Raw genomic sequence first — 27,078 nt, forward strand, 5'->3', positions numbered from 1 at the left:
GGAGAGAGAGAATGGGCGCGCCAGGGCTTCCAGCCTCTGCAAACGAACTCCAGACGCGTGCGCCCCCTTGTGCATCTGGCTAACGTGGGACCTGGGGAACCGAGCCTCGAACCGGGGTCCTTAGGCTTCACAGGCAAGCGCTTAACCGCTAAGCCATCTCTCCAGCCCAATTTGGCTTTTTTTTATATCAGTTTAAGAAAACGTTTCCAAACATCTTCAGTGGGGCATTCATTCCAAATTATGTTATGCTCTAAATAATCCACAATTACAGTTCTTGTACTGTCATGATATCCTAGACTATTCATGCTTTATAGCTTATTCTCTTAAACACATTTGAACCTTGATGCCTATGAAAAGATTCACTCTTTTGAGGGAAAGATACACTGATATTCTCTTTACTTCCCCCTTCCGTTTCTCTCTGTTTTGTTTTCTTCACTCTAATTAGATTACAGGTAAGGTTGTGACTGCTTTCGCTCTTCAAGTTGCTTTCATGAAAAGAAGGAATTTACACACAGTATCTACACAAACAAGAATGGGCCATTTGCTAGTGTTTCCTTAGTTTCAGGTTACTTTTCCAAGGAGTTTCATATTTTGGATTTCACATTTCCCTTTAACAATGAATTTCAGTATCTATGTCTCCACATTGAGAAACTCATTTGAAACACATCCTTAGGGGCCACTTGCCTTGCTGTGTGCATTTAGATCTAGATGTGGCACTGATAAATTTAACAAAATCCTACATGAAGTAGCTAATCACTCTGACCGCTCTGAAGAACAGCATGCACCCTTATTTAGAGAAACATATTCGGGGCGTCTTGATGACCTTCTTATAAAACTTAGACGGTGCCAAGGTCATTTCTGTATAAGATTTGTATATTATTTTGTTTTTCCTTCTGAAAACAAAATACTTCTTTCTCTTTCAAGCATAATATTTAGTTTATCACAAATTTATTAATAAAATTCTGTGAGTGTTATACAGTATTTCCAGTTTGACAATGAAACTGAGGCAGGGAGCTTAGATTATGATGGATTAAATAAGTGACAACAAAGTGCTCAGAATGAAGTCTAAAATGCAGTTGGCATTATAAACTTAATGGTGTGTGAAAGTACATTAATTATAGTATTTAATTAAAACCCAATAAATATTGGTTTTTATGCACTTCTGCATGATGCTTTTTGCACTTTTCTTAAAGTCGCTGTAGGAAACATAGGATTCTAAACTGATAACATTTTTTTGTTTTCATTTTTTTTTTTCAAGGTGGGGTCTCTAGCCCAGTCTGACCTGGTACTCACTCTGGAGTCTCAGGCTAGAAATGAACTCACAGAGATTGATAATCCTTCCTCTGCCTCCTGAGGGGTGGGATTAAAGGTATATACCACCACTCCCTGATAAAAGCATTTTTGCATACTTATTGACAACAGCTTATCAGCCTTGAAGCTATCCTTGAAATATTTTTTACTACTGTAGCCCAGATAGTCCTGCTGCAGCAGTTAGCAGCAGTCAGCACATTGGCTGTGGTTGCATTAGCTGTCAGTGAGGGAGGAAAGGAGAGCTTCAGATTTAAATAGATCATATTATTGACCTGCTGCCCAAGTCACCAAGAAGCACTTAAATTATCCTTGTGTCCTTCTGTTTGAGAAATCAAAGTTTTTTTTCTGAAATAATATGCTTTAGAACTTTTTCATGAGATGAAGGGCACTGATTTTATTTTTGATAAATTTTTCAACACTTCAAAATGCAGGGACACTTTAGAATAAAGTTTAAGTTGTTCTCTTTTGCATTTAATTCTTAACTACCACCTTCTAATACATTCTTTTAACATAATATCAAAAATCGAATCCCCCCAAATAAAAATAAAATCATAGCCCAGTCATCCTGTAGTCTATTACCTTAACTTATTTTTATTTATGGTATTTATGATATCTTAATTTTCTATATTCCTTTATTATTCGGTGTTTTTTTCTCCAGTAGGACCTAAATTGCATGGTGACAATAGCATTCTCATTCTTTTGGACATATTTCTGGCAAATAGAACAATGTCATTTCAATTAATGAATATAGGAGTGAGTGAGTGAGTGGATGAATTCATGAATAAATATAAAAGCTTCATGAATCCAGAAGGAACTAGTGACTTAAATTTATGCTTCATACCACAGTGTTAGACTCTCAAATATTTCTTCTAAAATCCTCTGTATTATTTGACATTTACAGATATTTGCAAAGCATTTACAGCAAATCTTACTAATCTCAAGGCTACACTAGAGAAATATGAATTATTTATAGTGAGGAAATCAGCAAATTGAAACAATATATGAAGATATTAAGTGATAAACCCAAGCTTTGGCATCTTATTTGATCCAAGAGAATTAAACGTATTTAAGTAGCTGCTAAACATTTAAATATTTTTTTTATATATCCTTTAAAAGGGGCAGTACATCTAATATTTTTTCTGTCAGTTTTGTATATTATATCCTTCATAATCACACCATTACTTAAATTTATTGACTTGGGAAAGGGCTCAGGGGTTAACAAACGCTTGCAAAGCAGGATGGCTGGATTTCAATTTCACAATACCCATGTAAAGCCAGATGCATGAAGTGGCACATGTGTCTGGAGTTTATTGCAGTGGGAAGATGTTCCAGCTTGCCCATTCTCTCTCTCTCACATAAGCAAATAAAAGATACAGTAAATATCAATGTACATTTTCAAGTGAAGTCACTGTATTACAAATACATGCTGTGATATCTCTAGAACATGTATCATAAGTCTCTAAAGAAATTAATGATTTTAAGTTAATGGCATTTGAATGATATTTATATATAAAAGAAGATATGTAGGAAAGTACATCCTTTTATCCTTATAAACATATAGATTGTTTTATTTATTTATTCCATCAATCTACCAATTTTTAGTTACCTCTTGTCCACTCTCATAGGAGATTTTCTTCCCCTTTCCTGAACTATACTCATTCTTGAATCCCCCTCAATGTAATTTCTTCTCTTCAAGAATTTCTTCCTTCTCCCTGCAGTGATTATGAATTTTGTTCACCTTTCCATAGTTCAGTTATGGTTTCTTTGAAAATGCTCATCTCTGCTGTAGACATTGCACACCTTCCAGTTATGAACATCCATAATTTCATTAATACAACACTAGTAAATTGACATTGTCCCTCTGTGGTGAGCTTACTTCCAAGAGGTCAGTTTATAAGTGCTGCATAACTTTTCTTCTTTGTACAGCCTTGACTGGTGCACTCTGAAGGCAAGCTCGCTGGTGGAGTTACCCATCTTCCTTTAAAATCACATTCTAAATCTGTCAGTTTCCTCCCTTTGTATGTGAGGTAGTTTGAATGTAAAAGTTCCCCATTGACCCAAATGTTTGTGTTCTAGCCTCTTTCTTAGGTCCCAGCTGGTACAACATCAGGAGGTGGAGCTTTGATGGAAGAGGTGTGCTCCCAGGGGAGGACCTTGGAGTTGATTAGTGTAGTGCACTAGATGTTGACAGCTAGCTTGCTGTTCTAGCTCTACTGTGGATATGTCACATCGTGAGGAGATGGATGATGAAGCAAAGCTTCTTTTCAACATCTAAGCCTTCCTGGAGAGATGGCTTAGCAGTTAAGGTGCTTACCTGCAAAGCCTACTGACCTGAGTTCAGTTCCCCAGTACTCTTGTATAGCCAGATTCACAAAGTGGTGCATGCATAAAAACAAACAAACAAAATCTAAAAAAAAAAAACAAAAAATCTAGGTTTTATTAGGCCTGGACAAATGGCTTAGCAGTTAAGACTGTTGCTTGCAAAGCATAGGGACCCAGGTTAGATTTCCCAGTACCCATGTAATCCAGATGCACATGGTGGTGCATGCATCTGGAGTTTGTTTGGCATAGCTAGAGGCCCTAGCATACCCATTCTCTGTCTTTCACAAATAAAATAATTTTTTTTTAAAGTACAACTTACCTTGTACTTTTCCTACCTAAATGAATTACCTCACCATCACCAATCCAGAAAAGAACAAAACTGTATTAGACTCCTGCTTTTCTTTCACCCAGTGAATCTACTTAGTCACTGTATCGCTTCCTGTCTCCCCCCTTTGTCCTTCGACCTTCATACTACCCACCTGCTTTTAGGCCTGGGACATTTCTTTTGTAAATTGTTATAATTTTTTTCTCATTCATCTTTCTGTTTTGTGTCACTTTTCAGCCAACTGTGCACAGTGTTGCTAGAAGGATACTTTAATATTTCTAAATCTGATCAAGTCCTTCCTAGGCTCATCATAGCCTCTGGATACTTTCTTTACCCTATAATACCCTTCCGTTTACTAATACCAGAAGAGCCCACCCATATTGTCTAAGAAAAGTAGAAGTAATGGGCACTGAACGTTTTATGAAATAGATCTGAGCTGGCAGATAGAAACAGGTGCTGGTTTCTTCTATTCATATTTCAGTTATGCTTCCTACTGCACTTTCAACTCAGGTTCATTGTCATACAGATATCAATGCTGTTGGAGTTGTATAACTTCACTATGTGAAGCAATAAAGGAAATAAACACCCCAGAACTTCCTGTGAGGTGAATCATCATTTTATACCATTGTATTTGTTTCACGTGCTTTACACTGAGTCATTCACCACTGCTGGTAAATTGTGACATAGCAGCCTGCATTTGAACCATGTAAATTAAAGATGATGTACTTCCAAGTGGACAGTCAAGCTAAATTAGACAGACTAATGTTGAATGAAAAGTACAAATCACTGAGTTTGAAGATTTTTCTACTTTCTTACTTAGTAAATTCTTGGGAATGTTTATATCAGACAATAAATAGTTCACATGTTCATTTATATGTTAAGTACAGGTTATTTCCCATTTTCAAAATGCTAAAAACATCATTGGAGTTTTCCCAAAGTCACTGACTTCATGCAGTCAAATACCCAAGTGCGTGGATACATGATATTATGAATGGCTCAATTTACCTTGAAATTTTAATGTTGATGGATCAATGTTGAAATAGGTATTAACACTCATTTCCTACCTGCCTAGACAAACATCTACACCCCTCCCATCAAATCCTTCCACATAGATCAACATGCAAGCTTAGCTTGCCTCTTTTTTTTTATCGTTGTTGTTTTTGTTTTTTTGAGGCGGGGTCTCATTCTAACCTTGACTGACCTGAAACTCACTATATAATCTCTGGATCTTCTTGAATTAATGGTGATCCTTCTACCTCTGTTTCCCAAGTACTAGGATTAAAGACATGAGCCATCACATCTGGCTTAGCCTCCATATTTTAAAGGCTCCATTAGAGTAGTAAGGAGAATGATATATGATTCTGTTCCCTCTTTTCCTGTAAAAGCAATGAATACTAATAATATATTTATTTAGTTCATGAAAGGGGAACACTGTATATAATGTATAAAAGTTCAAAAACCAAAATCCAGGCATGGTGGTGCATGCCTTTAATCCCAGCACTCGGGAGGCAGAGGTAGGAGAATCACCATGAGTTGAAGCCCACCCTGAGACTACATAGTGAACTCCAGATCAGCCTGAACTAGAGTGAGACCCTGCCTCCACCCCCCCCAAAAGTTCCAAAACCATAGTTCTATATGAATGAATTAGATACATGATTATAAAATCCTGCATGAATTAAGAGCTCTTGTAATGATTTTCAAATAAAATTAACTTCTGAACTCTAACATACATTATATCCCTTCCCTTAGATGATGTTGCATGCCCCTTTGTGGTCTTGGCTAATCCTGTAACCTCTGCATGTAACTGGTCATCTTTTAAAAAGTTGTGCCAAGCATCATATTTATAAATAAAACTTTCTTGAAATAATCTACCATATGAGGAACCAGCTATGCTTCTTTTTGTGCCTTAATTGTGCTTAGGAGAACATTAATCACAGTCCCATTGTGATAGTCTCATTTAATATCTCTAATATAGTGCACGGCACATAGCATATGTGGCATAAATACCAGATTAATAAATAAATTACATGGGAAATATGCAGAAATTATTTAATCGATTTTAATTGATAGTAGTTAACTCTAGATACAGCGGTGATGCATGAGTTGTGCAATGTTTCCTAGTATAGTACACACTGGAAACTATGAAACACATGCATTTGTGAAATATTGGTGTTCAGGCAGTCTTAGCTATCTGAACAATTGCTTTACAAATATGTACTGAGACATTTTTTTTGTTTTATTTTTATTTATTTATTTGAGAGCGATAGACAGAGAAAGAGGCAGAGAGAGACAGAGAAAGAATGGGCGCGCCAGGGCTTCCAGCCAGTGCAGACAAATTCCAGATGCGTGTGCCCCCTTGTGCATCTGGCTAACGTGGGTCCTGGGGAATTGAGCCTTGAACCGGGGTACTTAGGCTTCCCAGGCAAGCGCTTAATCACTAAGCCATCTCTCCAGCCCTGTACTAAGACATTTTGTAAACATTCCTACCAAAACTTGTTTTCCAAAACTGCTACTGTACCAAATTTATATAAGTGTAAGTTTGAATTGTTAGCTGAAAGTGAGTCCCTGTAGTGCCTATCTTCTAGGGTTAGAGAAGGGACATCTAACAAAGGAGGAGAATAAGGTAAGAAGAGTTTAAGAGGCCTGAAGTATTCCATTCATTAAAGGAAAAGATGAATAAGGTTTTGTGATAAAGATGAATACAAAAAGCACATTAGGCTTAAATTTTAATTATGTCTTTGGTGGAATACAAGCCAAAGGCTCTCTGGGAAAAGTCAGTTCTTTTACCCAGTGAAAACAAAGAGATCATGTTAGGTGTTTTAAAATAATGTCATGAAGAAGAACACATTTGCCTTGGCAAAGAGTTTATGCAAATAATTTTCTTGCACTTTGCATCAGTGGAAAATGCATTCTCAGAACTGTAGTGTTTCCAAAGAAATTGTCCAGGTGTGGGAGCTGATGAATGATAAGGAATTTCTACCATTGGAAATGGGGTTTCTTTCATATACAGGTTGTTTGAGTCTGAGTATGTTATGCAGACACTTTTATTGGCAAATAAGGAAATATATAATTCCATGAACATAATAAAGCGGTTAAAATAAAATCATTCTAACTTATCATTTTAACAAATATTTATATATTTTTTTATTCTTGATAATTATGTTAGAGAATGTTAGTTAGATTAGAATAAAAATTAAGATTTAATTATAGCTGTTGTGGGATTATTTGGTCCTAGATAAGTGAATCAGTATTGAAAATCTTTGGCTTTTGCACATTTTCTAAAAGCTAATATGAATATTGCCATATTTTTGTCATTATTTAATTTTATTATAAGAAAAGCATACTGCAACATATCAGCCAAAATTTCAAACTGTATTTTTCTTGAAGAGATAATTTTTTATGTAAACAATACCACATTTCTGACACAGACAAGCAAACTCTACCATAAACTCTGATAAATACTGAAATCAAATGTGTAATATGTAAACAGGACTCATTTCTCCCAAGTTCTAAATTATAAATGGTTATTGCTGTTTTGTAGTTATATTTGATCTGGAGTTTATAGGAATAATAGTTGTGTTTTTATTTCTGATCAAGAAGGTGAGGTACATTATTGGAAAGAGGGACATCATGATGAGTTTGTCTAGGCTGAAACATGGCCATGGAGAAGATTAGTGTGTTCAGAGGGACACTAAACATGTGTTGAGAGGGCTTATGGAACCACAGAGTGAGGGCAGCTTAGAAAGAATCACAAATCAATATGGGCTGTGTAGTGAAGGGCCTTGAAGCAATAGTCAAGAGAAAACAACCCACCTCCTTATATACTGTTTAATATCCCTAAATACATTGTGTTGACAGGAATTTTTACTCTTCTCCAAAGTTAATTCTGCCTGTTAAGATGCATATGTTCTGAGAGCTCAGAATGACTCACTTAATGTGCATAATAAGTACTTTTTTCTACTTGAAACATTTTTAATTCAATCTGTTGCTTGTTTCTTACTGGTTTTTAATTAAACTGATTTTTGGCAGTCCTTTTTACTGGCTGATCCACATGGGATTGAATCTTTAGTGACTCACCAAAATTTATTGTAAATTCTAAAAGCACTAAACAGTTTAGATAAATTGTACTCTCTTAAAGCCTTGCTTACTTAGTGCTACTCTTGTGTATGATAATAAGCACCTGGAAAATGTGAGTTTTGAACTGAGAATTCAGCTTCATTTCTTATGTGTTCCAAAACACAGGAGTGTTGTACTAATCCTCTAGTGGCATGTGGGGACAAATTTATTGACGAGCAATCATCTAACTTAACTAGAGATAGTCAGACCTATCATGAAATGAAACAACATTTAAGAATTTCTTTTTTTTTGTTTTTTTGTTTTTTGTTTTTCGAGGTAGGGTCTCACTCTGCTCCAGGCTGACCTGAAATTAACTCTGTAGTCTCAGGGTGGCCTTGAACTCAAGGCGATCCTCCTACCTCTGCCTCCCGAGTGCTGGGATTAAAGGCGTGCGCCACCACGCCTGGCTACATTTAAGAATTTCTTAAGCATAATATTTAGATGATGCGGATTCATAGGAAGGTTCTAGATTGGTATTTGCATGTATCTGTGCTTCTCTTTAATACAATTATTTTTAATATGGTTAATGTTAGAGACAAATTTTCATGACAATTAAAATTTTCCACAAAATGATATGTAAACTGTGTACAAAAACACTAGTGTTTGGGAAAATAATTGCTAAATACTTTAAATTGTAGAAAGAATCTTTTTAAATAAATTTTTAAGTACATTTTTTAAAATTTTTGTTTATTTTTATTTATTTATTTGAGAACAACAGACGAAGAAAGAAAGGCAGATATATATAGAGAGAATAGGCACGCCAGGGCCTCCAGCAGCTGCAAATGAACTCCAGATGCGTGCACCCTCTTGTGCATCTGGCTAAAGTGGGTCCTGGGGAATCGAGCCTCGAACCATGGTCCTTGGGCTTCACAGGCAAGTGCTTAACCACTAAGCTACCTCTCCAGCCCTAAAGTACAATTTTATATATAGTTCTTGTTTTTAAAAAAAAGCATTAAAAGCCTGATTAAGACTAAAGATAATATGAACTTGAACTGGGGCTGTGGCCCTATACACAGAAAACATCCATGGCTTTTCACCATATGACTGAATGGTAAAAGGACAAAAGTAAGATCTCAAAGCTCTTTAATGTGTAATGAATGTCCTGTTAGAATTTTGAAGTATATCAGCAAGTAGGCAAATGGTGATGTGGGGTATGGTGATAATGAAAAGAGCTTCCTCAAGGGAGGAAATTCAGGAACAGGTGGATGGAGTGGAGGCTGACCAGACACTTGTGGATTCAGGGGTTAAATCATGGCCAGTTTATTGGTGATGAGACCATAGTGTTTGAACCTGGAAAACAGCAGTGAGTGGAGAAAGAGAGGAGGCAGTGGACAAAGAGTTTGTCAGTGAAAGGAAATGAGAGGGTGGTAGGAGATGCAAGTCATGGCTCAGACAAGCAGAGGCACACAAGGGGAAGAATCAGTAAAGATGTAGACAACAGGGAAACATGGTTACATTAAGGTTGTGAAGATGAAAATAGGTCAGTGGAAAGCTAGAAAGGTTCATTTTGTAGCTTATATAAGAACAAAATCAAAAATTCTCAGAAAATGTAGTCCCTGCCATAGACAGATGTCAGCATGACACTTCTTACACTTGTGTTCTTTTCAGTTAGGACTTCTCAGACCTATTGAGCACTGAGGGGCACATTGTTTGGCATTGCAGGTCACCCAAAGCACTTGGTTTTGCTATTATCATTTACTAAATGCATAAAATTTGCTAAAATAGAAGCAAACACAATATGCTAAAGTGACGATGATGCAAGTGGAGCTGCTGTTTAAACGTTCATATTAAACAGAAGTGTTCTAGGTGGAACCTGGCAGACAGTGTGAAAAATAAATCATTCATTGTGTAACTGAGAACTCATTCAATAATGAGTGTTGAAGCTCAAAGCATGCGGGTGTGGAGGTCATATCCAGTGATTAAATTTCTTAGATTTTGTACCTCTGAGTTCTCAACTAGATTTTACCTTTGCCATCACGTTTATATATGAATCATGGGTGTGCCTATCATAACTGTTTTCTGTATCTTGAAAAGGATTCTCCATATTTTAAATATTTTATATTAAAAATTTTGTCAAATTATAAATATATATATATATACACACACATATATGTATATGTACTTATACACACACACACACACACACACACACACATATATATATATATATATATATATATATATATATATATCCATTTTGTTTGTTTGAGGTATAAATGTATGATCACTCATGTTAGGTATGTACATAAACTGCTAGATTATTTTTTCTTATGTAATACCTTTTTGTTTGTATACATGGTCCAAATATATTCTTTCCTTAAAAAATGTTTGGATAAACATAATCCCAAGCTTGAGTTTTAGGGTGATTTTTTTTTTGCAGTGATAATTTATTTTAAAATAACTCTTAAGTTATTACTAATCATTTATCTGAACATGATAAACACTTCCTGTAATTTGAACAAAGGGGCATTTCTGAACTATGTGCTTAGGACTATATGAATATAGCCAAGTCTCTGGGATAAATGCTTTTGACCAATTACTGCCATGCTCAATTGAATACTAATACCTTCCATGAAGTGACATTAATCAACTGAAATGACAGCTGCACTGCAGAAAAAGGACATGTAAAGCTTTGCATTAGCTTGTCTCCAAGGTTACCATCTGTGCTGATCTGAAGTTATCATGGGGGGAATTTTTCAAACTGTGCCAAGATGGTATTTGCAGGGTAGGTATCAATACAGTATGAAAACAACGTGGAAGGGTTAGGGTTGTTTAAGTTATATCAACGTTGATCTTAATCATTCAGTTGCTGTAGGTAGACACATATCTGTATCATGCTAGAAATTGCAAGTAATGATTACAGAAATAGCTAGAATGTCCTAATGGTTTGACCCTGCTTTGCATATGCAAACAAAGAGTTATGAATTTACATATCATTCAATCAGACCATGTTCTGGGTAAAATCAAGAGGCGTAACAGATTTGAGACATAAAGAGACTTCTAGAGTTACCATAATTCATGGTTTACTATTAATAGACAAGTTTCAAGCAAATGTAAAATTAGCTTAAAATATATTATTAGAAGCTTCAATCTATAAATATGATAAAAATTTAAAGAAGTAGAATTTTAGATTTGAAAAGGAAAATAGACAATAATTTTTTAGTTCTTCATCCTATACAATTTTACATTTGTTTTAGTAGTATTTTGAAATCATAAGGATATTTTTTTTTATTTTTTGGTGTGTGTATGTGGGTGTATGTGCATGTGATCCATGCTAATGTGTGCACCAAGTATGTATGCACGAAGAGGCGACAAGAGTATGCTGGGAATTCTTACCTATTGCTTGTCTACCTTATTTCCTTGAGGCTGGGTCTCTCACTGAACCTGGAGCTTATGTAGTGTTTCATTTAAATGGGTTGACCATAGAGCTCAGTAATGCTTCTATTTCCATCCTTCTTAGTGCTGGGGTAACAAGCATGCAGGGTTATACCCTGCCTGTGTCCAAGGTCGTAAGGATACTTATGCATGCACAACAAGTAAGTTGACCAACAAGCCATCTTCCCAGCGCCTTGAAATTTATTGTTTCTATTGAAATAATTCATTTTCATTTTTCAGCATTTATTTTTCTAGTTGTTCTGTGTAGATCTGGTGCTTGGCTTTTGCTTTGTAGTTATTAAGACTTCTAAGTAAGAAATTTATAATACAGAGAAATACTGGCAAAAGAATTAAGCTATCCTTTTTAAAAGTTGCTATGCATTAAGAACAGGATGCTGGGGGTTGGAGAGATGGCTTAGTGGTTACGTGCTTGCCTGTGAAGCCTAAGGACCATGGTTTGAGGCTTGATTACCCATTCTCTCTCTCTTTGCCTCTTTCTCTCTGTCGTACTCAAATAAATAAAAAAATAATAATTAAAAATAAAAAGAACAGGATGCTGGGCTGGAGAGATGGCTCAGTGGATAAGGCACTTGCTGGCAAAGCCTAAGGGCCCAGGTTTGGTTCCCCAGTACCCACATAAAGCCAGATGCACAAGGTGGCACATGCATCTGGAGTTTGTTTGCAGTGACTAGAGGCCTTGGTGCACCCATTCTCTCTCTCTCTCAAATAAATAAATGACATATAAAATAATAGTAAAAAAAAAGAACAATGCTGGGCTGGAGAGATGGCTTAGCGGTTAAGCGCTTGCCTGTGAAGCCTAAGGACCCCAGTTCGAGGCTCAATTCCCCAGGACTCATGTTAGCTGTTAGCCAGATGCACAAGGGGACACATGCATCTGGAGTTCGTTTGCAGTGGCTGGAAGCCCTGGCGTGCCCATTCTCTCTCTCTCCCCCTCTTTCTCTGTCTGTCACTCTCAAATAAATAAATAATAAACAAAATTTAAAAAAAAAGAACAATGCTATAAAAGAACAGTGGAGGCTATGCTTAATATGAGGTTAACAAATTTGCCATAATTGCTATTGATATTGAGGTGCGGTCACTTAAGAACTAGCCACACATAGGGGAAAGGAAAGGAAAGGGTTGAGTGTAGGCATCAGTAGTAACATGTGAAAGCCTGTAATCTAAAGAGATACACCTGCATTCAAGAAAATTCAAATCCATTTAGCATAAAGCAGGCAGCACAGGGAACACTATGTGAGCCTCACCATGGGAGAGGTCAGTAGAGATTACAGGAGGGATCAAGTACTGCAGACTGTATTAGGAACTTGTTACTTGTAATGGTTTGAATGTAATTTCCTTAGAGCCTCAAGTGTTTTGATTAAGTTTCCTGTAGTTATGGATGGGGATAGCTTCTTGCAGGTCTCTAAACTTGTAAGTGGGCCATCATGGGCAACCTTTGAAAGAGGCTAAAGTAGAATTGTAAGGTTGTTTCAAGCACCATGGTGGGTGTGAGATTGTCTTCAGGAGTAATGATAGACTTGCCTTCCTTTGGGTCCTTCTGTGGTCAAGACATTTCAGCTTATAGATGAAAGGGCCATGAGACAAGCTTCAGGTCGATTCAGTGGGATCTGTGGTGGCTAGGCAGTTTGCAGGCCTGGTTAGGTACACTCTGAGGTCTGGGGCAGGCAGAACTCTTGATTTGCTCTGAAGATTGGGCTGTGTCCACTCCACAAAAGCAAACACATCCAGAATTTTGTGTGTTGAATTTTATACTTCCTCACTTCACAAAGGACCTGAGGAAGATTTTTATATTTATATGAATGTTATATGTTTGTATGAAAAGATTTGTGTATATATTTATCAAAAACAAGATATTACAATCAAAGTTGGCAAAATGGGGTAGGGGTAGAATTAGCAAAGGTCTTGGATAGTTATTAAGAAACTGTCACAAACTTCTTTCATAGCATTCCATAAATAAAACTAGGAAAGAAATCTAGCAAATTTTATAAAACTTATAGAATAAAAGCAAATAAGAAATTCAACATAATTGTTTACATGGTGTCAGAACCTAACACATTTTCCTCTGAAAAAAATTCTTATTATTGTAAATATCCCAACAAATCTAATAACTGATTTCATAACCCTGGCTTTTCTTTATTATTTTCTCTAATGACAACTGTCAATGGAATACACTTGGCAAAAAATTCAAGGTATAATTCACTAAAAAGAAATTCGTTTAGGTATTAAGACAGTTACATCCAGATGCCCAGCTGGCTAAAGATAGGAATATGCATCTAGAAAAATAAATTACATCCAACAATATCCCATGCACATTTTTCTTGTTAACTGAGCCTTTGATAAATACTATAAGCATTGCAGGTTATGAAAGGTTGAACTGTTTTGCTGGCACAATTTGAAGTCCCCATGTCCTTTGCAATTCAAGTCTATGTGCTTCGAGTTAATGAAGGGTGGGGTGGACTTGATAGCTTCTTTGGTAAAGTACACAGACAATTTAGGGTACAGACCTTCACAGATGCTTACTCCACTGGCAGTCCAAAATTGATCTATAGTCATTGCCTATCAAGATAGAATTCATGGGCTGGAGAGATGGCTTAGCAGTTAAGCGCTTGCCTGTGAAGCCTAAGGACCCCAGTTCGAGGCTTGGTTCCCCGGGTCCCACGTTAGCCAGATGCACAAGGGGAGTTCGTTTGCAGAGGCTGGAAGCCCTGGCGCGCCCATTCTCTCTCTCTCCCTCTATCTGTCTTTCTCTCTGTGTCTGTCGCTCTCAAATAAATAAATTAATTAATTAATTTAAAAAAAGATAGAATTCATTAGAATTAAGGTAGTTTTTTTTTCTTTTCTATTTCTCCTAGTCATCAATTCACACTCATCCAGACACACTAATTTTCATAGTGTGTTTTATTTTGTTCTACTTTATATGTTGGCTTCCATGTTAGTGAGTGTTTGTAATGTGTACTATATCTTATTAGTCTTTGTAATATTTTGTGCTAATCCTTTTATGTTGCTGTGACAAGATTAGAGGAGATGGGACTTGTTCCAGTTCGCCATTTCATAGTTCTAGAACGTACAACCGTTGGCCACTTTGATTCTGCTTCAGAGGAGACAGTCAGTGACCTGCTTCTTCCAACCAGACCCCCACTTCACACAGTTCTGCCACCTCCTGATATTTTATTATCATCAGTGAACCTAATCATGACTGGCAATGCCCTCACAGACCCACTAAGTGTTTGCTTTAGTAGCCTCTGAGGTGTTTAGTAGCCTCTGAGGTCCAATCAGGTTAACAATCAAGATTAACCACCATACTATTCTTATACTGAATGTCGTAAATAGTTGGGCATAATATAGAGTTCATGGCCCTATGAAGAATTTAGGCAAGCTAACATCTAATATTTAAAATTATAAGCCATACATATGTAATTATCAACTAACCATGAGTTAATTACACTTACTTCCCAATGTAATGGTGCCCTTGTGTACGTGGTACAAAAAAAAAAAATTATGACACCATAGGAGTCAAGTTTACTACTGACAAACATGGGAGTATATAACTATCTCTCAGGATCTATATATATCCTGGTTTTCAGTTGGTCATACTGATTCCTACAACAATGGATGCATTTTCCAGTCTTCCTTGGGAGAGTGCTCTATTTGCTAAGCTCTAGTCATGAAAACACAAACCCAAAAGCTACATATAAATTTTAGAACATATGTTAAAATTCTTTCTTTCTAATGGCTGGAGCTCAGACACTGTGACTGTAACTCAGCAGCTATGGCTAACTAGGGCCAGGAAGAGGAAACATTTGTTGGAAAAAGAAAGGATTCTTTGTCCTTGGTACTTAGGGCATCACTTTATCTTCTTGCTCCAAGTTTATTCATGTAAGAGACAAATAAGTTAGCATTTCAAGTCACTTTTAAGTTTTCATTTTTGAAGAACTTTCAGCTAAACTTTAGGGTAATAATTTGATGCACATTTTCTTTGTGAGTCCTTTCCCAGTATCTGTACTAGAAGCCTCTCTTCCGACTTCCCATGTCCCTTGCATGTACCTTTCTTAGAAAGCTTACTTGGTTTTACTGCAGTGATCATTTCATTCAAAATGGTATATTCTTTAAGGATAAAATAAATATCATGATGGTGCCACATACTTTTATCTATGATATAAATGCACATAGTATGTATTCAATAAATAGTTATTTAATTAAATAATACAGAATGATCGAAAGTAATAACAGTGCTAACATTATTGTGGAGTTAATTTTGTCCTGAGAAAGTTGTGATTCAAGATTATTTGATACGGGGTGGAGAGATTGCTTAGCGCCTAAGGTGCTTGCTTGTGAAGCCTAAGGACTCAGGATCGATTTCCCAGATCCCACATAAGCCAGGTGCACATGACCATACATGCATCTGAAATTCGTTTTTAGTGGCTGGAGGTCCTGACATGCCCATTCTCTCCCTCTCTGTCATAAATTTTAAAATGTGTTTAAAAATATTATAGTATACTATAAATAATAGATGATAAAAAAATGTATGTAGAGATTTTTGTTGTATGAATATACTCTAGTTTTCCTTCCCCATGCTACTTTATACAAGCTCTTATTGTATATTGTATATATATTGTATTGAACAAGAATGATATTTTGTTTGTCTTAGATAAAGCATGTGTTCATGACAAGGAATTTTTTTGGTCGGGGAGGGATTTACTATGGGTTAATCAAGATCTTGGCTCCAATCTTTTTGGTCACAGTTATATAAAATTGGCTTAGTCCAATTTTATGGAGGAAAAGTTGGATACTTCTAAAATCACATCTGTTCTTTCTCTGTATATTTTTACCTCAGAGAATGAACATGTTGACACACTGTCTATTGCCTTTACAAACTCATTTTAGCACGTTTGCTTAATGTTATCATTACTTTATGATATGTCTTTTATTAAAATTTCTTCAATATACCTTACACCATAACACAGCAATCTTCCTGGCTGAAATAAATGTGTGGAAAGTTGTAAGAACACTTGCCAGAGACATCACCATTTCCCTTTTCTTTACAGGTGCTGTCAACCCATCAGTAACTAAGGGGTTTGTATGCTGTTCCAAGAGCAAAGCGAAAATTGCTAGTGGGCCTGTCAAACAGACTTCCTAATTTTCTATTCTGTAATCAAGAGAAGACTTCTCCACACATTGCTGCAATGTCTGTATCAAACCTGTCTTGGTGAGTAAATTGCTTCCTACTCTTACAAAAAAAATACACATATAAAATAAGCGAGATTTAGTAAGATTTACAGTATCATAACTTGGACAGTCAGACAAGGTTAACACTCTGGTTTTCAGAACTTATTTGTCCTATGTTAGGGTGACGAGAGGAACATGAAATGAGAAGTTGGATACTTTCATGCTCTTCCATCTGGGGACACTGAATACCAGTGCCTTCTAATACCTTTTTTTCATACACTTCATACATACACTATGGGAGCAAGGGGTGAGGAGAATATATTCGGCCTGCATTCTGTGCATATACTCCTTGATACAGGATTACAGGGGAAAGTGTGGCTGGGAGGACGGAGTAAACATTTGCTCATCAGCACTGCTCCTGCTTAGGTTCTGAATTTTGGAAAATTTACACAAATTCAAATGACTAGTACTGAAACATGGGAGAGGACTTTCTGTAAATTGCGGACACTCTAAATATCTGTGACTTTCAGTTTGATACTGCTTTTCTTAAAAAAAAGGGAGAAGATGCTTTTTTATGGTAAATCATCAGCTTTTCTATGGCAGTGAAGAGCAGTTCTAACAAGGCATGGATGAGAAGCCAATTATTGAACATTGGGGCTTTTATAAAGAACATAATGAATGGTGCTTATACAAACTGACAGTATTCAATAAAGATATATCATTAAAATCTGGTAATTTATTCCATTTTCTTCAGGGCTTATTTCATTTTTCTGTTGTAAATATGAATAGCATCAGATTAAAGAGTTGGTTCCTTATTTGACATAACTGCATAAATTCCTTTTCTTTAGGGCAAAGAGTATAATACTTTGTATAAGATTTGATTGGCTTTCTGAAGGACCTAGTTTTATTTTATTTTTCAATTAGCACTAATCATGCCTTGGATAAACCTCATTGGATACAAAATTGTCACCTTGAAAATCTAGCACCTAGTTTTCATGGCCTCCATAGAATGTGTCATTAGGCCTGGGTTCTGAGGACTCTAATTGGGGGGAAAATTAAAAGGGTTAAAGTACATTCTGTAAAAAAATGAAAAAAAGTTGTGAATTTTTATTCTACATTATATTTTCCTTTTATATCATTAAAAATTTGTCATTTTATTTTTTTAAATGTCCATAGATCTTGTGAATCTTTTTGAATTCCTGGGAAACACAGACCTATTTGTTTAAAGCAATTATTCCCCTGGTAAATATATGTGGCAGGTGAATCTTCAAAAAACAAATACCATGTCGAAGAAAGAAGGACCGGAAGAGTGGAGAATAAGGAGAAAAAGAAAGAGCAAGAGGAAGAAAAGGACAAGAAAATGGAAACGAGAAAGGGGAAGAAGAGATTAAGACAGATAGGAATATCATATCTCTAGATAAGGCTAATACCACCTGTCATATCTCTAGATAGGGTTCTAAGGTTATGAAAATAATGTTCGTGTGTTCATTCAGCAACAGCCTGGGTTCCCCACAGCCCTGGTGCTCTGCATTAGAATTCCATGCTAAGAGCTTCTCATTTGTTTTACGAATGTCCCCACAAAACAGCTAGGTGGTATTTGGCATATCCATCCTTTCTTTTTGCATTTTAAGCTTCCTTTTTGCTAGTAAAGAACAAGACATAGGTGTAAGATGATCATCCAGGTGCTCAATTATGGTACTGGGACTGGAAATGATTAACTTTCTCTGTTTGCCTTAACCTTTGTCATTCTTTCATTGATTCTAATGATTTTGAATATATATTTTGAGGAACATAATCATGTAAATATTTGATCATGGATATATAATGTATCATATATATATGAAACTGCACGGTAGACTACATCATCAGTATAGTTGACGACCATGATCACTGCAAAGAGAGTGCTATGCTTTGAAAGAGTGTTCGAGCAACTGGGAAAGAGCAACTGTGGGAGTATGTCTGCCAGACGTCAGCACCCACCTCTCAAGGCCGCTTATCCATACCTAACATTGACAGCAATCCTATCTATCCTTCTTCTTTAGAGTTCCACTTTTGCCCAACCCCTTCTGCTTGGCTTTCTTGTTAATTTTTAGCACTGAACATATAACCAAATCTCACTTCATTCTGTGGACATTTTGGTCTGCCTATCCATGACATTATGTAGAATGTTCAGCCATATTCAGGTATCTTAATATTAAACTATGAAGCCTCACAGTCTATGTGAATATATATTGTGATTCCCCACTTTCAGCCCACGGGTTTGGAAAATATATGTGAAGATACTTATATTCATTTGTACAGCTAGCTAACCAATGCTCTTGGCATTTAAATACCCTATATAAGAAATTTCCTGTTAATGTTTTAAGTATGCCTTTCTTGCTTCAGTTTGTTCTGTGAATTTTGGTCCTTTCATGCAAAATCTCAAAGAGAAATACAACCTGCATTACTTTCACATTCTAAAAATGCTAGGCTTCATTCAGAAAAGGAGAGAAAAATAAACTGATTATAAGAAATATAATACAAGTTTCACAGAGAGATAACAGATGTTTCATGACTTTTCCTGTTTCATATTTACCTAAGGAAGATAATGGTGGAGTTGATGCTGTTTGATACAAACAAAAAGACTTACTGAGTCAATTGCACACATCCGTAAACAGCTGATAGATTCCAGGTTATGACCTGTGGGAAAAAATATTTCTGGTAGCAGACAATATTCACAGAGGGCATGAGAAGGGATAAAGTAGAGAAGAAGTATTTTTATATCTGTATCACAAAGATTTGATATAGTACCAGGGGCTTCTCAAGGCTTCCTTTGCAAATATTAGCTTACATAATTCTTAGGGATGTAATATGTTATTTGCATTTTCATAAATCTGAACAGTGGGGCTGAGGATAAGTCTTAGTGATTAAAGGTGCTTATTTTTAAAGCCTGCTGGCCCTGTGTGCAATTCCTCAGCCTCTCACATAAACTAGATGGACATTTGTTTGCTTCTTAACTACTGTCTATTTGGCTATCTAGCTATCTATCTATCCAGCTAGCTAGCTATCATCTATCTATATCATCTATCTATCTAAAATTTCCACTAACACTTTGTTTCACTAGTTTAGAAACTTACAGATGTTCATCATGGTACAAAAGACACACATAACATAAAGGTAGGAGTAGCTTCTTCTGATTCAACTGAAACAGCTGTTCAATAACCCTCTATTACCAAATCCAGTTGTTTCATAAGTGCAGGTCCTACCACACTCCATGTACCCTACCCTTTGCCTATTTTTTTTTGTTATTGCCCTTACTATTTCCAAACACTATCAATCAGTATCTGGAAAGATGTTTTAGTAAGAGCTTAACTGATTTTGCCAAATAACATCTTTTTGACCTCTGATTATTTTGCACCGTGATACCTGCATACACTTCAGTATTTGTCCCAAAGAATCTTAATGTTAAACTCTCGTGGTGGTGGTTTAAACTTGTCCTCCTAGAACTCAAGGAACTGAGGCAGGAGGAAAATAGGTTTGAAGCCAGTCTGGGCAATATATTGAAACCCTGTCCACAAAAGTGAATAATTACTGTTTGCCTGGCAATTGGCAGGATGTAGGCAATTTACCAAGAGCCAGGTATGGTAGAAAGAAGTCTCTGCATCCCAGTTAACAAGCTAAATAGCCAATTAAACTGAGCATCCGCAACGTGCCATGCCCTGTGCTAAGCACAATTGGTGTCATGTTGACTTCTGATTGAGCTCACATGGTAACCAGAGGACTGGTAAGTTAAAATAACTGACTTAAGGTGTAAATTCCCTAAAAAGGTATGTATAAATTTTTTTCAGAGATAAAATATATATTTGTTTTTCCCACCTAGAATTAAATGGCTCATTTTTCATAAATAAAAATATATTTCTACATCTAAATATAAAGTCAAATGCTATGGGCGATTATAAAGCAGAAATTTAAAGAAACTTGAATACTGCCACTCAGAAAACCATTGTTTAAAATATTGAGCTATATTATCTTCTACATGTAGTTACTTTTTTTTTTTTTTAATCTAGGCAGCCTAGGCTGACCTGGAATTTACTATGCAGTTTGTCAGGCTGGCCTAGAAGTTACAGCAATCCTCCTACCACTGCCTCCGAAGGGCTGAGATTAAAGGTGTGCACCACCATGCCTGGCTCTGTAGTTACATTTTTTCTTGCATAAACTGACATAAATGATGCATAATATTTTGACATCTTTTGTTTTTTAACTGGCCTTTGCTTTATTTAATGTAGGATGATACTGTCAACTGTAAATGCCTTCACATTATATAACAGGAACATTACAGTTTTTTAACCTCTGTAGGTTGAACTTTCAGTTGTTTTTTAATTTGCTTTTCATTTTTCACTATTATAAGTGATTCTTTAGTGAGGGAAGATTATTCAGATATTAATGAATTACAATTCCTTTGTGTGTGTGTGTTCAGGGCACCTCACAGGGCCCTTTTTGTTTTATCATGTTTAATAACCCTTCACTAGATTTATTACCTATAAACATTGATTGAGGGCTGGAGAGATGGCTTAGCAGTTCAGGTGTTTGCCTGCAAAGCCAAAGAACCTCAGGTCAATTACCCAGGACCTATGTAAGCCAGATGCACAAGGGGGCTCTTGAATCTGGAGTTTGTTTGCAGTGGCTGGAGGCCCTGGCATGCTAATTCTCTCTCTGTCTCTTTCTCTCTCTCAAATAAATAAATAAATAAATAAATTAAAAATGTGATTGATATATCGTTAACAGTATAAGGCATACTTACTTGAAGTTGGATAAGAGAATATTAGCTAGCTATTAATATATTGTTATATATATTGGCAAATATAAGAAAATTTGAATTACATAAGCTACTGACATTAGACTTTTAAGCAATAAATCATCTTTACAAAGTGGGTGGGTTTTTATTTACAATAGAGTTATGTTTAATGTTATAAAGGTTAGTACTACTCTAATAGGAGCTGAAAACTAATTTGAATTATACATACATGTGTGCTTTGAGATATACATGTGTGAAATGCAAATGTTTATATGTAAGTTACTCTTTGGTATACACATGAAGAAGTGAATTCTTTTATTTTACCGTTTATTTCCTTATAACCCTGGAGATTTAACTCAGGGTATTGTTATCTTAAAGCAAGTGCTTTCCCAATGATCTCCATCCTCATCCCTTGTATGTCACTCTTTAGGAACTGTGTTCAGGAAGAGAAAATTCTGGAGGGATGGAATTAGGTAGTTTATTCTGAGGGAAAGGAGAAATCAGAATCTTCCATTAAAAAGTCCCAATATCCACTGTTCTGCAAACTACTTTTCTTCTTTAAGCTCTGAAACTATAGTCTCTTTGGGACCCTCCTAATGTGTTTGCATTTACCATGGTAGAGGAAGGAGAATCACTACAGCATATTGTAGAAAAAGAAGAGCAAATATTTTATGTGAAAATAAAGCCATTGTTTCATATGGAAAGCAAGAAGAGACTTGTGTGCTAGAGATAAAGCTTCCTTGGAGATACGAGTTATTTTCTAGCATAGTAAATGCATGTTGAAGAAATGACTTAAATTAAGGGACTAGGAGGAATGCCAATATTTTACAGCCTAAAACCAAAGTCCCTTCCAGTTAGAGGTAAGGTAATAATGGTGGTCAGCATGTAGACTAGTGGAAATTGAGCAGAGGAGAAGAGAACCTCCACTTTACAAGCAAAGAAATTAGGACAAACTACCTTAGGAAAAGAAAATAAGAAATAGTAAAGTGGACAAGATCTCAGGAGAAATAAAAATATGTCCCCAAAACTATGTAACACTACAATAAAGTGATTATTTGGATTAATGTTAATTTTTCAAGAGATGCAAAATGTATGTATTTTTTTAATTGAAAGCTCATTATTAGAATTATTAATGTTATGTTTACTTGGAGTTCACACTTTAAGTAACTATATAATAGTTTTAGAATCCTCAACTATTATTGTCTTTGTAATGTCCCTTTATAAATATCTTTATAATGATTAATTACAGGAATAATCTTAAATTCTTTACTCCCATTTATTTCAAATGAATTTTCCCTGAAAAATCAAATGTATAATCAAGCAGCTTTTTTTTTTTTGGTGGGGGAGGTGCTGTATATCAAACTCAATGTACTGTATATGAGAGCTAAGCACACCACCATTAATGTACACACCTTCATTCTTAGAGAATCTTCTTTGCTGGGGAAGTAATGAGTCTGAGGCTGCAAGTTCAATTCCCACAGGGACTAATTAAGTCTGTTCCCATTCCAGACCAAAGACTACACCTGTAACCTTGACTAGCCCTCCTTCCCAACTCACCGTTCATCATAGTCATTATAAACAACTGATTATCCCAACTAACAACTAATATTGGGTTAAATACAGATATATTGAAATCAATAGCTCTTTGGGGTTTGATAATGGCTCTCAACCATCACCATTTCAGTATCGTCCAGGTTTAACAATGCAAATATATGCTTAGGAAATATTTTCCCTTCATTTTCAAAGGAATTACACTTTATACTCTAAGAATTAATAGTGAACAATAGCACCATTATTTCCTTATACTGTAGAAGTTTTAACTGAAAACTAGACAGGCCATTCCTACTTTTAAGACAAAAGTTGCTAAACACCTGCTCTTTTTGGAATTGAATATTTAAGGTAAAAAGGAGTAAATGGTATATGAAATATTTTTAGTCATTAAAATGTAGGCTTAAATGTCTTATTTAGCATAGTCAAATAAATTTGACTATCAAATTAATTTTTTTTACCAATTTATAAGATTATTAATTATATATTCTTTCTTTTCATTTGTGAATTTTATTTCAGTTTTAAAATTATGAAGTTATTTCATTACTATTTAAGCTTAATCAACAAACACAAAAGCTCCAACAATATTCAATAAAACAATTCATGCCATTAATTTATAATTGACTTTAGGTCAAGGTTTTTAATGTTGTAAGCCATTGAGAATAAAGTTTGGCTTGTGAATAAATTAAAAAAAAACAATAATTGTTGGCACAGTTAGAGAGATGAACTGGCATAACTTAATGCTATATTAATAGGCACTATATTTTTTCATGCAAATTAAAAGTGTTTTCTTATATTCACATTCACCTATTTACTCATCCAACTTGTATCTCTAGGTATGTTCAATGTACAGGTTTTTAAAGCAGTGTGGATAGAATGTTGAATGAAACAGAATTCCCTGGTCTCCTGAAGATTATGTCCTAGTGCTGAATAAATATATAACTGAGCTGATAAGTAGTATCAGGACAATAATTATAAGTGGTTTAAGGAATAATCAAACGTACTGAAAGGATAGAGGACAGCTGATCCTGGTAGTGTGCTTGGTAAGCAAAACCTTTCAGTGGAAGTGCCAGTGAAGCAGAAAGGGAAGGAGGTGCACAGCTCTTCGAGGATACATTATTGTTCATATGTCATTTTAGCCCACCTTACATTTTAGGCTTATTATTAAATCTTCTCCTCCTATAAGCCTTAGAACTAATGTGAGTGTGTAAACACAAATGCGTATTAAATGATAAATTGCTAAGGCTGTAATGCTGACAGGTACCTGTTGTGTGTGAGGGCCCACCAAGGAAGCAGTAACTGACGAGTATGCTACAACGAACTGAGGAGTATGCTACAAGGGAAACAGGTTCTAGGCACTGAGCCCAGAGAGGTAGGAGGGAGCCATGCAAGCTGAGAGGACAACTGGATCGTATTCACAGTGTGATGGGATGCTGTCCTCACTCACTAGGCCAAGTGAAATGTTACACAAAATACGCATCCAGTGAAATTCAGTGATGATAACAGTTGAGGGTTGAGAGTAGTCTTAACATGATCTGTTTCCTAACTCTAAGGGACCTCTCTGAGACCTATAAATTTTATGAATATAATTCATGTTATGTTCTTAATATAACACTTGAGAGCATGATTAATGAGATATAATAATGAGAGAAAAACTAATGAAATAATGAAACACATTTTGAAGAGAAATAGACCACATTTTTTCATTATTATCAACTAAAAATATTAAAGATATCTAACTTCATCTGAATAATTAGGGACATAAATATAAAAGAAATTTGGTCTATAAAATATTTTATCTTGCATTAAGTATTTTATAGTATTTGCATTAGTGACTTATAAATTATGGATGTTGAATATGTCATTGTTGTTTGACTTGTGTTTTAGACTTATACTAAATCTTTTCTTCCCCATAAGCTCTAACTAAGGGTAGTTTCAATATAAAAATATAAATGTGCTTTCAAAAATTAGTTGCCTACTACTTATTTAATGTGGATGAGTTTTTACCAAGGAGCTAAATATATAATGTACATCCAAGTTCCAACATATGCTGTCAAGTGAATATTGGCATAACATTTTATGCTATATCTTGGGAAAAAAATCTTTATTCTAAGATATACAATTTTTATACTTTTTAATGTGGTAAAATGTGATTATTTGTGGTAGTAATTGTGTAAGAAAGGATTTTTATGATATTATTTAGCTAAATAAAAATTGGAAATAATAATGCTGATCATCACCCCTCCCACCTCTGGGAGTCATATGTGTGTGTTTCACATGGATCTTAAAAATCAAAATGTCTGAAATCTCTGGTTTGCTGAGAATTATTTTAATTGGCTCTGAACCCAAAGTATTAATGTCAATGATGTGTAATCCTAAGTATAAAGTAAATTACTTATGTGTGTCGGTATGCCATTTATGTTTGGTCCTGTGGATTGGTAGATTCTGTGTATTGGGAAAATTTAAACACCCCCAAATTGCCTGGAAGTGGTTCAGATTATCATATAAACATACATGCATCCACACTGCTGGAGTACTCTTTTATTAGATATGAGTCTATTACTGCCTGTGTAAGGAGGCACTGGTAATTGAGATCTATGACTTTTTCTATTTGATCTATTTCAGTCATCTCCAGAGAGTTATACTTGCTGTTTTCCACTGCTTCTTCATAGTTATATTTAGCATTTATGCATTTTCTTTTACGTTAAACAATCACGTTTTCCTTATTGGATAGCATTAAAGTTTTCTTAGTAGTAGTGTACGTGTATGTTGAGTTTGGTCAATATTTGTTAATTGCTCAATATTATTTGAATTGCTAATGTGGTTAGTTCCAAGTATTAAAATATATCTATTTTTCATAAGTAGATTTGAGCCTTTGAATGTGTTTTAGTTCTAAGAATATGTAAAGTTAAATGCCTATGTTCATACCTAACAGAGGTCACATAAATTTTATTTGGCAAGCTGAAGTTATTGTGAATGATGAAGCTGCACCACTGAAGTAACAATTTCCTTTTGATTTGGGTCTTTAAGATAAAAATAGGGTTGAATGATTTAGCAATTTCAGTGCTAAGTAGTCAGAGCAGCTTAGCAAAAGCAACAGAGACAGTTTCCTCTGGAAGCTCAGTCCCCAAGGACCTGTTGTGTCAGGACTCCACATTTCACCTGTGAACTCTTGGGGGAAAGCTGAGATTCTGAGGCAGGCATCATCGCTTGGACAGGTACATTTCAAGTATGAAGGATGTCATTGTTCCAGATGGCTTTTCAGCTTTATGCATACTGGCTTGGTAGAGTAACTGCAGCTATAATCAAATATTGGTTCCTTCAATGTTCAACAGGAAAAAAATAGATTAGTTTAACTCTTCTTTGGTTGTAGATTACTGATACAAAGCACTTCCATGACTACTACAACAAAAGAAAATGAAACTGTAATTTAATGATGTCCCTAAGTGCATTTCCATTTACACATTTTCCCTGAGGTTTTTATAGCATCATAAAATTATATTCAGATATAGACTTTGCATAGAGTCCGACTTATTGAAATGTTGATGATCTTTTCCAATCCCTAATATTCCTCCTAGTGTTTTTTTCTTTTAATTATTTATTTATTTATTTGAGAGCGACAGACACAGAGAGAAAGACAGATAGAGGGAGAGAGAGAGAATGGGCGTGCCAGGGCTTCCAGCCTCTGCAAATGAACTCCAGATGTGTGCACTCCCTTGTGCATCTGGCTAAAGTGGGACCTGGGGAACCGAGCCTCAAACTGGGGTCCTTAGGCTTCACAGGCAAGCACTTAACTGCTAAGCCATCTCTCCAGCCCCCTAGTGTTTTTTATGTAAAATTTGCTAGATATTTGAAGTGATTGTAAAGATGATGTTACTGGGCTAGAGAGATGGCTTAGCAGTTAAGGGGCTTGCCTGCAAAGCCTAAGAACTTATGTTTGAATCTCCAGGTCCCTCTTAAGCCAGACATACAGTGACACAAGCATGCAATGTCACACATGGGCCATAAGGGCACACACAGGTCTGGAGTTTGTTGGAACTGGCTGAAGGCACTGATGTGCTCTTTCTCCCTCCCTCCCTCCTTCTCTCTCTTCCTTCCTCCCTCCCTCTCTCTCTTCTTC

The 27,078-nt window shown here is 35.7% G+C and overlaps 1 protein-coding gene across 2 annotated transcripts in view; it reads left to right on the top strand.

The window, feature by feature from the left end:
• Positions 1-16,515: 16,515 nt before the first annotated feature.
• Positions 16,516-27,078, top strand: part of Oxr1 (oxidation resistance 1) — a 344,354-nt gene continuing 333,791 nt past the window's right edge. Inside the window, exon 1 of one of the 2 annotated variants that reach the window (XM_004672717.2) lies at positions 16,516-16,676. In XM_004672717.2, coding sequence (XP_004672774.2) covers positions 16,654-16,676 — 23 coding nt within the window. In that variant the 5' untranslated portion in view covers positions 16,516-16,653. The remainder of the gene's footprint in view (positions 16,677-27,078) is intronic. The other variant, XM_004672718.2, reaches the window with a different exon arrangement.

Source organism: Jaculus jaculus, chromosome 2 (genome assembly GCF_020740685.1).
Source record: "Jaculus jaculus isolate mJacJac1 chromosome 2, mJacJac1.mat.Y.cur, whole genome shotgun sequence".
In the NCBI taxonomy this organism is placed as follows: Eukaryota; Metazoa; Chordata; class Mammalia; order Rodentia; family Dipodidae; genus Jaculus; species Jaculus jaculus.